The 13,681-nt window shown below is 40.2% G+C and overlaps 1 protein-coding gene across 6 annotated transcripts in view; it reads right to left on the bottom strand.

Annotated features, from left to right (window-relative positions):
• The window catches only part of ZNF385D (zinc finger protein 385D), a 679,366-nt gene that overhangs the window by 8,144 nt on the left and 657,541 nt on the right, over window positions 1-13,681 (bottom strand). For all 6 annotated transcript variants that reach the window (XM_047876493.1, XM_047876492.1, XM_047876491.1 and 3 more), the window contains one exon: window positions 2,723-2,953. In XM_047876493.1, the coding sequence (XP_047732449.1) occupies window positions 2,723-2,953 (231 nt within the window). The remainder of the gene's footprint in view (window positions 1-2,722; window positions 2,954-13,681) is intronic.

Genomic DNA, 13,681 nt, shown 5'->3' with positions numbered 1-13,681 from the left:
TTTTTATAAATGAATGACGACACCACCATGATTGTGAAAATGAAGTGACAGAATTTGGGTTGCTTCAATTCTGTCATTTTATGTGACTGCTGGAAGTTTTTATGTTTAAAGCAGCGAAACACAGTGTGAGCCGTGGGGTGTCATGGTTTTGTCTGGCGAGTGTCAGTTGCCCACGTTGGTAACTGCCTAGTGACGGGCACTGTACTGGCTGCCTTCCTGCCCTGTTACCTTTTCTCGCTTCCTAACCTGTTCCCTTGGCCTCTCCTGAAAACTATCTGCTCTCAAATCCTGGTCTCCGAGTCTGCTTCTAACGGAACCCAAACTAAAACACACACTAACCCTATGATGGATCCTACAACAACTACTCCTTTTCCTGACAGGCGAGTGATCATACGGGTAAGCCCGTCTCCTTCTATCTCCCCACCCCCCATGGGTTTCCCCACATGGGGTTCGAAGGGAAAGATGCTGGAACCAGTGGATGAGGGGCAGTTGTATGAATATGGGAAGGACTGCATTCATCATCTACATTTATTGAATGTCCTGGACACAGGGAGCCTCTCGACACTGCTTCCGTTACAAATAAGAGAGCTGAATCTGGAGATCAAAAATGGCGCACAAAGGGGGTTAGACACATCTACTTGTCCACCTGCTTTCCTTTGCCATCTCCAGTTCTGGCACAGCTGGCTCGTGCACGTCTAGTGTGAGGCCTCCAAGAAGGGCCTGGACCTGAGAGAAAGATCTCTGAGGTAGGAAGGGAAATGCAGGGCTAGAGAAACCTAAGCTTAGGGGGAATGGGGATAGTCTCCCGACTAGGACAAAGGGTTGGAGGGGACATCCCTATAAAGGGACTCATAATAGAGGTGACAACCACATTTACTACCTTAAGCTCTGCCTGCACAACACTTGTGAGGATTTTGTGTTTCCTTTTTTTTCTTTTCCCCAATACTATAGCTTCTAGGCTTGGATATATAATAAATCAGAATTCCTAGATATAAGAAATATATCTATATACATATATATATAGATATATAGATAGATAGATAGATAGATAGATATAATGGCATGGGTGAGTATGTATTTAAAGCTCATGGGCTATTTCTGACAACACAAAGCAGAGATGAGCATCATAGAATTGGAATATGAAAAGTGCTGACCTGGTGTGGTATCATGAAATAACTAATTACTCTTTGCTTCTTAATCAGATGTTTCTGATAAGAATTCAAGAAGGATGCCCAAATTCTTGATAAATTATCGCCAGCCTCAAAGGGTATGGTTTTGTTTATCTGTCAGAGTTGATCCCCCCGCCCCCAAATGAATGTGTTTCTCTGTCACTATGCAGAAGGATCACGAATTCTTGAGAAATAACTGGACCTCCAACGATGTTTTCGCTCTCCCAACTACCCTGCATCCCTGAATAATGTATTTGCATGAGTAAAACTCGAGGCATGTCTGCATGGTATATAGATTCTGACTTGGGGCCAGATCTTTTTCTGTGTTCTCAGGCCCTGAACCCATGAACTCCCGGACGGCAACTAATGTTGCGTGCAGGAGGAAGATACGAACTGAAGGAATTGCTCTCCACCTGCAATTACTCCCTCAGAACACTGAAGTCAATACTTGGATATTACTATGCAGCACAGTGGCCAATGACAGTGAACATATAGCTGCAACATTAACCCAGGGTATCATTTACAAATGATTCTGTTTTTACTGTAATTGCTGACAGGGTCCCGGCAATGAACACAGTCTTTGAGAGAAAATCTAATCTTGGGCCAAAGGGCTGACTTAAATCTTAGGCAGGATATATATACAATTATCTATATCTATATATCTATATATGATATCATCTAGATTTTATTGATAGATACATAGATAGAGATATACTCTCCCTGTATGTATTTATCTAGATAGATAGGTTTTGGTATGATATAATATCTATACATTATCTTTCTATAGATATAATACAGAACAGATGGATGGAATTGAAATATACTGGGGAAACATTTCATCCCTGTTATGATATGTTCAAGTTTAGTGTTTAAGTTGGAGAGACCTAAGTTTACGTCATGGCTTAGTCGCTTAATTGGTCATGTGCCTCACCTGAGCTTCAGTCAAATAGCAAGAATAGTATGTTTAGGTTGCCACAAAGAGTAAATAAAATATCACATGTGGAGAACATACCTCAACGGTTGCCCATAATAAACCCTTTACGGTAAAGTGTCCAGGTGATACAGATTTAGCCCAAATAATATTATTTGTCATTAAGACCATAACAGCAAGGTTTCACCTAAAATCACATGGAGTTATGGAACCAAATTTTGTAACTACCGATAAAAATGTCAGCCAACTTCATTTAGAAGCAAATGCGTGGGAGTGTATAGCGATTTAGAAATCAAATAAATGCAAATCTTAGACTTTAGAATATTTTACTTTATCTCCTAATGTTTAATAACACACACACACACACACACACACACACACACACACACATTCATAAACACAAACACATACACATCGAGGCACAGGAGCCCTGGAAGTCCTCTCTTGCTCCCATGTAAATGACACTTTGCATGTCATTTTTATTTTGTAACAGTTAATGAATTCCATGTAATAATTGCCAGTTTTCCGCCAACCCTTTGTCCCCTGCTGCAAAAGATCTAACCCATTCAGAGGAAGATAATTGAAGAACTGTTGAGACAGAAAAGAAATCGCTTCATCTCACCACTGTTGTGTGCCTCCAGCTGTGAGGCAGAGTTGACAGCAACCTTGCATAGCGAACAGTAAAGAAGCCGTTTTGCCTTTTCTTCCTCAGTCTCCGTGGAAGGACATGAGCTATTGCCAGTGGCTGTTGTGGGGCTTTTTTCCACTTTGGAGGTGATCTCAGTTGTCATAACACTGCTTTTGCGAATTTCCACAGTTGTCGTTGATATTGCTGGTGTCCCTGTGGTACTGTCTGCATTCCAAATAGCATAGAAAAAAGAGGACAAAACAGTGGTATTATCTTTCCCTATTTGGAAATGTATCACTAACATTACGTTCCGCTAATAATGATAAGAGCAATCAGCAATTGCTGCTTGGCGACTGTGGTATGGGTCAATCATCTCATGAAGATATTTGCATAGACGGCCACATGTAATTGCATATATTGATATCAAAGGCACAGATAATTCTTAAAAATATGCCCAAATACACTTAATATTTTTTCCTGTGGGGCAAATAAACATACCCACAGATTTCTCTTGTTACCATATGGCCTTAATAAAATCATCTTTACAGTATATTGTACTTTGCATATGTATATTTCTACACAGAGGATTTTTGACAAAATAGAGGATAAACACTTTTAAGATATTTTTATTTTTCTTGACTAGTCTATTTTCCTTCTACATTTATCTCTTTAAGTAAATACAAGTACCGATCCTTTTGTATATACTTGTGCAAAAAAAGAGAAAAAGTGGAATCCTGACGACATATTGCTCTGTTCAGATCAACAATTTAGAAAACCATTGCCCTATTTACAAAGAGTTGTATATTCAACACCAGGTACAGGGATCATCAACATATAAACAAGAGGAATTCTAGTCTGGCGTATTGATTAAATGCATGCTCTGTACCAGGCTGTGTTCAGGGAGTCTGTGACATAGTATTCAAACATCAGCGGCCTCTGTACAAGAAACTCACAGGCTGATCACACCATGTTAATGTCACCTCATCATTTTGAGAGTCAGATGACCATGAAAGTGTTGGTATACTGGAACCATACAACCCATCTGGCTCTGAAGTCTGATTCTAAATCTGGAGAGGTCAACTTCTGAAGGAAAACTACTTTATCCTGACTTCACTTAGGTATACACCAACAATTACCAATTATAATTAGCAGTGTTTGCCATATCCAATAGCAAATTGCAAAGAAGCTCTATGTTCGTATCCTTTCGTCTTTCACACTCTTTACTCAGCCTCCCAGCTGGCTGGTTCTTAACCTCTATTCAAAATATTCCCAGGCTGTCTCCCTAGCTACAGCTGCTCTTGGAACTGTTTCTCATTCCAGATACTGCTGTGGTCACTAATGCCACACTGAAAAGTTCATAATAAATGGATCAGGCATGGTTATAAGGGACAGTGGTCTGCCTGCAATGAAGTGTTGTCCTCAAAAATGCTGGTTAGGTCACACTATCAAGAGTTGATTGCAGTTACAAAATTCCTTTTAACCTGGGTATTTCCTTTGATCCAGATATACAGGTGGGGATTTAGGTGAGATTGGTTATGGCTTCTTTCCCAAATATGGCATCAGAAACACTAGTCAATAAGAAGAGATGGGGTGCCTGGGTGGCTCAGTTGGTTAAGTGTCCAACTTTGGTTTAGGTCATGATCTCGTGGTTCGTGGGTTTGAGCCCTGCATCATGCTCTGTGCTGACAGCTGGAAGCCTAGAGCCTGCTTCAGATTCTGTCTGTCTGTCTGTCTGTCTGTCTGTCTCTCTCTCTCTCTCTCTCTCTCCCCCTCCCCTGCTCATGCTCTCTTTATGTCTCTCAAAAATAAATAAATGTTAAAAAAAAAAAAGAAGAAGAGAAATAGGCTCTTGTTGAGGGCTGTTGTATAAAACAATTCATCTGGATCTTATTTCCTTTGCCTGATACTTCAAAAGTGTTTAATCACTTATTTAGCTTCTGAGATCATCAAGGAAGCCTCCTTTTTAAAGAATATCCCCAACCATATAAAAAAAAGTCAAACTGCTCATCAGTTTCTCACGATTAGGGAAAAATAAATAAAATTACTCGAACACCAAGTTTTGCCACCAGAATACATTCATTCCCTTGAACACGGACAAGTCTATTTCCTGATTGGTTTTTGCTTATCTATTGAGGTACCAGTGTTAAAACATCAGTTAACAGCTAGAAAATATTTCTGAGAACCTAGATATGGCACAAAATGGAATGACCACTTTAAGACAGTCTAGTAGCTTTTCATTGCTCCCAACAAACCAGAAATGACTATTTGAAAGCATATGCATATGTGTCTGTGAATAAATAACAAATGACCAGTTAATTTGCTAAATGTTTTAGATACATGATTTCATGCATGCTTCACACAAACTTGAGGAAATTCCAGAAGTTAAGAAAATTTCCCAAGGTCACACAAATAGAATATGGTGAGTCAAGGCAAAGTGTTTATAGACTGAAAAAATCAGGGATTTAAAAAAGAAAAAAAAGATGTTGTGGATGATATTCTTGCCCAAGACTGTGATTCTTCATACTAAGGCCACAAATGGCAGTAGGCTAAAACTGCTAAATTATTCTTAGGATCCGCTCTCATGGGGAGTGACAACCGTAAATATAGATACATTTAAACTTTGTGTGGCTACGTGTAGAGGCAGAGCGTGACACTATGGACATTTATTTCATTTAATTCTAAGTAAAGATGTCCCGAGTAATACACCATCTCCTCTGGATTGACAATGCTGATTTCTTGATCTGAAAACTGCATAGCATCGATCATAGTAGTCCTAAACCAGCTTCCCTATTTACACTGAAATTCTTAAGTACAGAGTAAACAAAACCATGGATCTCCTAATCCCTGTGACAGCTACATTAGTCGTTTTCTAACCTCAGAGGATAACGTACATTTAGACCAAGGATGCCCAAGATTAGAACTGCCAGATTCTCTATGCCTAGGGCTTAATGAAGTATTAACATTTCTTAAGGCAGGTCCTTTGCATGAGCTAGGTTTAGGGGAATTAGTATCAAAATGCCTAACTTCTGGAACCTCTACTCTGGTCTTTTAAGACCTCATGGCTGAGTACGAATCTGTTATTTTCTCCATTTGGCAAGTAATTTGAAAGAAATACAAATAGTTATATTTTTCATTTTGAATTGAATATATAAATGTTATGTGGTTATGTTAACATTAAATGTTATATAAATGTTATGTCCATAGGTAGGATTACTATTAATTTATAATAAGACATGAGTTTTTCAGTTACTTTTCATTTATCAGTGGTGAGGGGATTTTTTTCATAAAAAAGTAAAGTAATTATATTTTAAGATTATGCCATTAATATGGCATTAAAAATTTTTTTAATGTTTATGTATTTTTGAGACAGGGCGAGCACAAGCCCAGGAGGGGCAGAGAGAGGGGGTGACAGAGGATCCGAAGCAGGCTTTGAGCTGACAGCAGAGAGCGCGATTCGGGGCTTGAACTCACGAGCCATGAGATCATGACCTGAGATGAAGTCAGCTGCTTAACTGACTGAGCCACCCAGGTGCTGCAAGATTATGCCATATTAGAAGATAATCACCTATGTTATACATTGCCTAGAAAATTACACCTAGCAAAGAGATTTTAATATGGTACATTAAATTACCAATTATAATAATCCTTATCCACTCATAAGAGGCAAATCTTAAATGGGTGTTCATGTTAATAGCACATACCTTTGATAAGATGTGAGAAGAATTACCTCTAAGATTTTCCTCCCCCAAACTCACAACCCCTGTCTGAACATGGGAAAAGCATTAAACAAACATAAATTTAAGGACAATTTATGAAATTCATGATTAATGGTCCTCAAAACTGTTAAGCTCATCAAAACAAGGGAAGTCTGAGAAACTGTCAAATCTAGATGAGTCTAAGGAGACACGATGACTAATTACAACATCATACCCTGGTAGGGATCCTGTGTGTGTGTGGCAGGGGGGAGGGTGATACAAAAGGACATTAGGTAAACACTTAGGAAATGTGAACGAAACTGGGACTCTAATTAATATAATGTATCAGTATTGGTTCATTAGTTATGACAAATGCTCTATAATAATGTGAGATGTTAACAGTAAGGGCAACTGGATGCAGTATATACAGAAACCCTCCACAATATTCTTATACCTTTTCTGTAAATCTAAGACTATTCTAAAATTTCAAGTTCATTAAATTGAAGAAAAATAGAATCATAACCAGTCAAAAAATAGTGCATCATTTCAGTTACTTTGTAGAATCATAATTAAAGGATATCTTCGTGGTTTCATAGTATAGTTTTCTTGGTTTTCAGAGTAAAATTTTTCAGTAAATTTCTCAAGGTTACATAGTGCTTTAAGGTAGACACTGGGACTTGACATTGCATATCCCAATTCTAAATTAAGTGCTTGGTATCCTGTATTGCAATGACTCACATATTCAAACTTCATGCCATCAACATTTATGAAGCAGCTTTTTTGTGCTAGGTTCTGTATATACTAATCCACAAGACCAATAAATATCCATCACGTACTAACCATCACGTACTAAAGGTTTTATGAGACACCTCGTGATAAGCTGAAATAATAATAAAGTGAAATCTTTAATCAGCATTGCTATATCCTTACACTTATACTTGTCACAAAAAAGACACTCAAATATTTATGAAAAGAAAACAATGAACGAACGAATGAATGAATGAACAACAATTACAGCTAATGTTTACTGAATCACTTTTAAAGCATTTACCAGTATGAATTCATTCAATTCTCATAAAAACCTAAGAGGGGCATACCATTTCTATCCCCATCGTGAGAAGGAATTGAGATATGGATTTGCCCAAAGCCGGAGCTCCCAGGTGTGGCGCAATGATTTGAACTCAGACAGTATGGCTTAGAAGCACAAGCTCTTCTATTTTTTTTTATGCTAAAATTTTGATTTTTTTAATGAAAGAACTGACTACATCCTCTTCAGCTAGTTCAAATTGGTCATGATTTATTTTGCATGTCTGTAGATAGCATCTTAAAAATTTGACTTTAAAAGAAACTAAACATGGCCAGAACTAGAGTCAATCACATATATTCAATCATCCACTTAAGCTCAAGTATTAAGTTACTGGAATACATCTGGAAGCAGGGGAGAAAAGAATAATTTACAGCTCTCAAATAATCTCTTGTGCAAAATGGTAAAGTACAGCTCTTCCTTGTTACAATCCTTCCTTTTCTCCCTCCATCCCTTCCTTCCTCCCTCCCACTCCATGTCTTTCTTTCTTTTCTTTTCTTTCTTTCTTTCTTTCTTTCTTTCTTTCTTTCTTTCTTTCTTTCTTTCTCTTCCTTCCTTCCTTCCTTCCTTCCTTCCTTCCTTCCTTCCTTCCTCCTTTCCTTCCTTCCATCTTTCCTCCCTCCCCAATCCTTCTTTCTTTTCTTTTCTTGTCTTTTCTTTCCAAAAGATGAGAAACGGGAATAATGATTCACTTTTCCTAATGTTTCCCAAAGGTGGACTCAGATTTCTTTGCACTCTTCAACCAATGGCCCTCTAAGAACAATATATGTGACAAGGAGTCGAAAATAATGGGTGCTGTTCAGTGGGAAGAAAAACGTTTGAGATGGTTTGGGTTTGCATTTCTGTGCATGTTTTCTGCCAGTGCCCTGTAGCAAATATTCATTACTGCAACAATCAGTATTTGGCTTTGGCATCAAAACAGATTGCTGATACTTGGTGGAATGGGGCTTTAGTTGAGAATGAAAGAAAACTTGTCAGTATTCAGAGTGGACCATTTGTGGCCCTCATCCTTGTACAAGAAAAGATTCCAGAAGATAACAACTACTTGAATTCTAGGTAATAAAATAGAGCAGCCAAGTTTCATGGCCTGGGTAAGAAATTTATTCTCCTAGACACAGACCTCATAACCCAAGTCGGACAACCACAGCTGAGTCACTTAAGTTTCCTTGCAGGTAACAGGAATTAGTATTATGATCCAAAGATGCTCATCATGTTTTCCCGCAGATTAAAGACTGAGAATTATATACAATTTATGTCCTTCCTCCTCGTGTGAATTTAAGTCTCACCCGGGCTTGCTAACAAGTGAGAACAGCTGCTTCCTCTTAAATATGCTGACATTCCAAAGTACAAAAAAGGTGCCTCCTGACAAAAAAAAAAAAAATCACAAGTTTTTAGAAATTACTACTGGCAGTTTCTTTCCTATGGATTTAATTTAATTTAATTTAACTAACATTTATTGAGCACACTGTTAGACCCAGGCGGCAATGACCTGGGCACTGGGCACTGTAGTTTTGAGGGCTCCACATATCATGAGCTACTGAAACAAAAGCCTATTTTTTTAATGCACTGATCTTGTAAAAAAGTTTTTAGAGTGTCTGGTAGCCAATTGAGCAAGTGGGAATTATAGGAAAGGGAAGTGAGGGCTGCAATGGCTGCCTCGGTGGCCTGTGTAGACTAAGATCTCACGACTGTGTGTGTGTGTGTGTGTGTGTGTGTGTGTGTGTGTGTGTCTGTGTCTGTGTGTCTGTATCTGTGTGTGTGTGCATATACATCTATGTGCACTGAGAGGTGGCAGGAGACCAAAGCTTGTATCTGGAAACCAGAAAAAAAACGTTATTTCGTTCATATGTGGCTCTATCAAATCACCTGAGGAAAGTCCCTCCCCCACAAATTTCCTCCCTCCCCTCTTCCCCTCTGCTATGATGGTATAGGAAGGGCTTCAAACTGCCTGGAAATCCTGAGTTTACAAAATGAGGGTGGGAAGAAAGTGTTACCTCCCCAGCAGGCGACCTGATTTGGGTGGATCTAGCCACCATCCAAAGGTCCTGGCTTGGGAACAGCTTTTGCTCTGTCCCTATAGATCCGTGTTACTACTTGGTAGGGCTCAGAATTACCTTAGCCTCCAGGTCACGAGGGTAAGATCATTGGGCTGCTAGGTAAGCTTGAGGTGGAAGTTGTCAGTATTTCCATGTAGGACATATGGTCTTTATCCACACTCTTGTCTTAGCCCTGAAACTTTGGGGTGGGCCGGAATGAGCCCTCATATGTCAGACTCTGTGCTACTCACTGGAGGTGGAGAAATAAACATGATATAATTTGTACGCTAAAGAATGAATTTGCACTAATATGATGAGGGAGAGGGAAAGAGAGAGAAAGGAGGAGAGTGTTAGTGGTGCAGGGGCAGAGAAGGAGACAGAGGATCCAAAGCAGACTCTGTGCTGACAGCAGAGAGCCTGATGTGGGGCTTGAACTCATGAATTGTGAGATCATGACCTGAGCCTAAATGGGACACTAAACGGACTGAGCCACCCAGGTGCCCCTGGAGTTTCTCTCTTTGAGGAAGGTGAGCACAAAGAAATGTCACTAGAAAATAAGTTGTACTTCAAATTTTGATTTTATAGTGCCTCCAATGGTGTAGAGGCCATGCCCCAAAAAGAGATTCCTTGTACTTTTAAAAATGTTTATTTATTTATTTTGAGAGAGAGAGAGCAAGAGTGTGCAAGCGAGTGGGGGAGGGGCAGAGAGAGAGAGAGAGAGAGAGAGAGAGAATCCGAAGCAGGCTCCACACTGTCAGTGCACAGCCCAACACAGGGCTCGATCCCAGGAACCATGAGATGACAGCCTGAGCAGAGATCAAGAGTCAGACACTGAACCAACTGAGCCACCCAAGTGTCCTCCATACTTTTTAAACCAAGTGGTATATTCTGTTGTACAGTGAGCTCAATGAAACTCTTAACGTCCTAAGGGATTGGGTGACTGATTCTTTCTACCTTTACAGCATTTCCCATGCTCACAAAGCAAAAATATCAAACTGCAACTTCTGAGATGCTTCCCAAAGCTGTCCAATCTATGATCTGTCTGAGGCAATTACATTAGGAGTAGATTCATACACCGATAATGATGATCTGTTGAACTCACTTTGCCATGTATACCACATGCAGATTAGAACATAAATTATTCTGATGAAACGCATTTGAGACAGAGCCTATTTTAAAAACAAAATAGGTGATTGAGCTTTCAGATTTGCCTCTTGAAGCCAGGACCAATTAGTTTCATTGGGACTGGCTGTTTTTCAGGAGCATCTATGATTTGAGAGGGTAATTTTAGATTAACTTTCATAGGATAATTTATCAGAAATTTAGGTTATTCCTATCACTGATTAGAATTTTGGAGTCAGAAGCTAGAGATTCAGGTTGCCAGGTTAGCATATAGCTGCAGAAGCCCTCAGAAAGGAGTGGTGACTAGGACCACGGCGAGGGGGGCTGACTTAGGCCAGGCAACTACAAGTGCAGTTAATGAGAAGGGGGAGGGCAGGAGGATGAGGCCAAGCAGGAGGGACACCAGCAGCCCCTGAAGCTCAGCGGGCTCGGCAGGGACTGTCCAGCCCCCTGAGAGGAGGCAGGATGGAGCAGTTGGCCAACCAAAGCTGAAAACTACTCACATCTTCAAACCTCCCCTCTCCAAAATGTCTTTGACCTCAAATATGGGCCTCTCTTATTTGAACTGGGATCTCACCAAGTAAAAACAGGCATAAAACTAGGCAGCAGTCAGGGGCGCCCGGGTGGCTCAGTCGGCTGAGCGTCCGCTTTGGCTCAGGTCATGATCTCGTGGTTCGTGAGTTTGAGCCCCATGTCAGGCTCTGGGCTGACAGCTCAGAGCCTGGAGCCTGCCTCCAATTCTGTGTCTCCCTCTCTCTCTGCCCCTCCCCACTTGCACATCTGTCTTTCTCTCTCAAAAACAAATAAACATTAAAAAAAAAACACCTACGCAGCAGTCACACTCACATATACCCCCACCCCCAGGGAAGACAGAAGATGTAGATGAGTGAGGCAGGGCAATGGACGATGATAGTATTAGCAGCTGTGGTAAACTGGGGAGCAGGCAGCTCTCCAGAAAAGGGGTAGTTCATTGTACCAGTGTAGCCAGTTCCTGTCATTTTAGAAACACACGTCCAGCTTTACCAGATGCTTTGACTATTATGTTAAAAGCCACAAAGTTTCATGTAAAATTTGCAAATTTCCAAATTTTACATGTTAGCAACTGTGTGCTTGTGTGTGTGTGTGTGTGTGTGTGTGTGTGTGTGCATACAAAATCCTGTGTGGGCCCAAATCTTCCCTGTGTTCTATCTCGGCTATGGGCTGCCAGTTTTGCAAGGTTCTCTAGGGACGTGGTGGCTGTGCCCCCAGACACTGCTCCTTTCCACAAGGGTTCAGAGACTGTTCCAATGGCTTGACTTAGAGTCTCCCTCAGAAGACAAGGTCTCTACTTGAAGTAAAGATAGCTGATTAGAGTTGGTCTTTTTTTTTTCCTTTACCAGACAATTTTCCTTCATTCCTTTCTTTCAAGTCCACAAGAAGGGGCTCATTCTGGAGAGGAAACCTTGGCGTGTCTTGTCCGCTACGTGTAAGGGTTCACAACTTAATATCCCAGAGATGTTCTTGGTTGATAAGCCATCTCAGCAATTTGTACCAATGTCTTATAATGTTGGAGCATTCGTTTCTAAAAGTCAGTGGGGATTATATTACCTACTCCTATACTTACCTTATAACACAACTAGAAACAGCTTGCTAGATATTTTTTTTGTAATTTTTAAAAATTTCTTTTTTAATGTTTATTTATTATTGAGAGACAGAGAGGGACAGAGCATAAGCATGGGAAGGACGGAGAGAGGAGGAGACACAGAATCTGAAGCAGGCTCCAGGCTCTGAGCCGTGAGCACAGAGCCCGACGCGGGGCTCGAACCCACAAACCGCGAGATCATGACCTGAGCCGAAGTCTGATGCTTAACCAAATGAGCCACCCAGGCACCCCAAACTTGCTGGATATTTTATAATTGATAAATATAGAGGCTGCTGTCAGTAACTTTGTTCTGTTAGACGTTTGCCTTTCTTTCAAAAGTTAAGAGCTTCCATAAAATACCAGATGAAAACTGGCATAGACGTATAAATAACAAAACTCTGACCTGCTAACTTAAGTGTTCATCCTCAATCAGTTTCATTTTATCACTTTTAAAACGCTGCTTCTTTCGCTCTATTTTCTCTATTGTCTTTTGGCTCTCAGAACATCCAACAATGATGAAACCAAGATGTTAGAAACTTGTGAATCCAAAATATTCCTCTCCCTGGACACTAGTGGTTGGAAAAATGTATTCTATATCAGAATCACCTGGAAGTTTTGATAAAACTTTGTTGGTTCTTGCCCCTAGAGTTTACGATTCCTAGGTCTGGGTTGGACTCTGAGTATTTGCATTTCTAATAAGTGCCCAGGTGTTGTTGCTGCTGCTGGTCTGAGGCCAGAATGTCAGGAACCACCACTGACAGATCTGTCAATTAGGTTAACTCAGCTTTGGAGCTCGAATGTCACTGAAGTCAAAAGTCACTGATGTAAACAGGGTAAATGAGGGATAGAGCCAACACTGTCCCGTTTGGCCTGTGACTAAGGGAGTTCCTGAGAAGGAACTGCCAGTATTAACACAGGGAAAGGTCCCTGCAGGTCAGGTCACGTTGGTCACCCTATCAGGGAATTTGGGATAAATTAGGAAACAACTCTTAAAAAATGTATTTTAGACACAACTAAGCAAGCAATGAGCATTTCTATTGAAAGATATATTTTTTTAAAAAAGATATATGTGACAACAAATGAGAGAGGATGGAGAAACATTCAGATCCTTGAAACAGAAAAATAACTTTGGGGCTTAATTAACCTTCCATTTAGTAGTTAAAGCAGGGGCTCTTCTGTAAGAATATAGTCTTGTCTCTCTAACTTACGGTCTGTACATTTCCAAGGGAATTCTCTTCCTATACTGTTCACAGGATATATGCTTCATCCCTTCCAAACACAGATTGATCTAAAGCAAATTAATTTAAAACTAAGCTAATTAGAAGGTAGGACTCTAGGACTTTGCAGTGTTAATCGAGTGGGTCTGGCCACTGTAAATGAATTGCAAAGCACCAA

The sequence above is a fragment of the Prionailurus viverrinus genome, chromosome C2, assembly GCF_022837055.1.
Source record: "Prionailurus viverrinus isolate Anna chromosome C2, UM_Priviv_1.0, whole genome shotgun sequence".
In the NCBI taxonomy this organism is placed as follows: Eukaryota; Metazoa; Chordata; class Mammalia; order Carnivora; family Felidae; genus Prionailurus; species Prionailurus viverrinus.
This window is presented reverse-complemented; position numbering and strand designations above follow the sequence as displayed.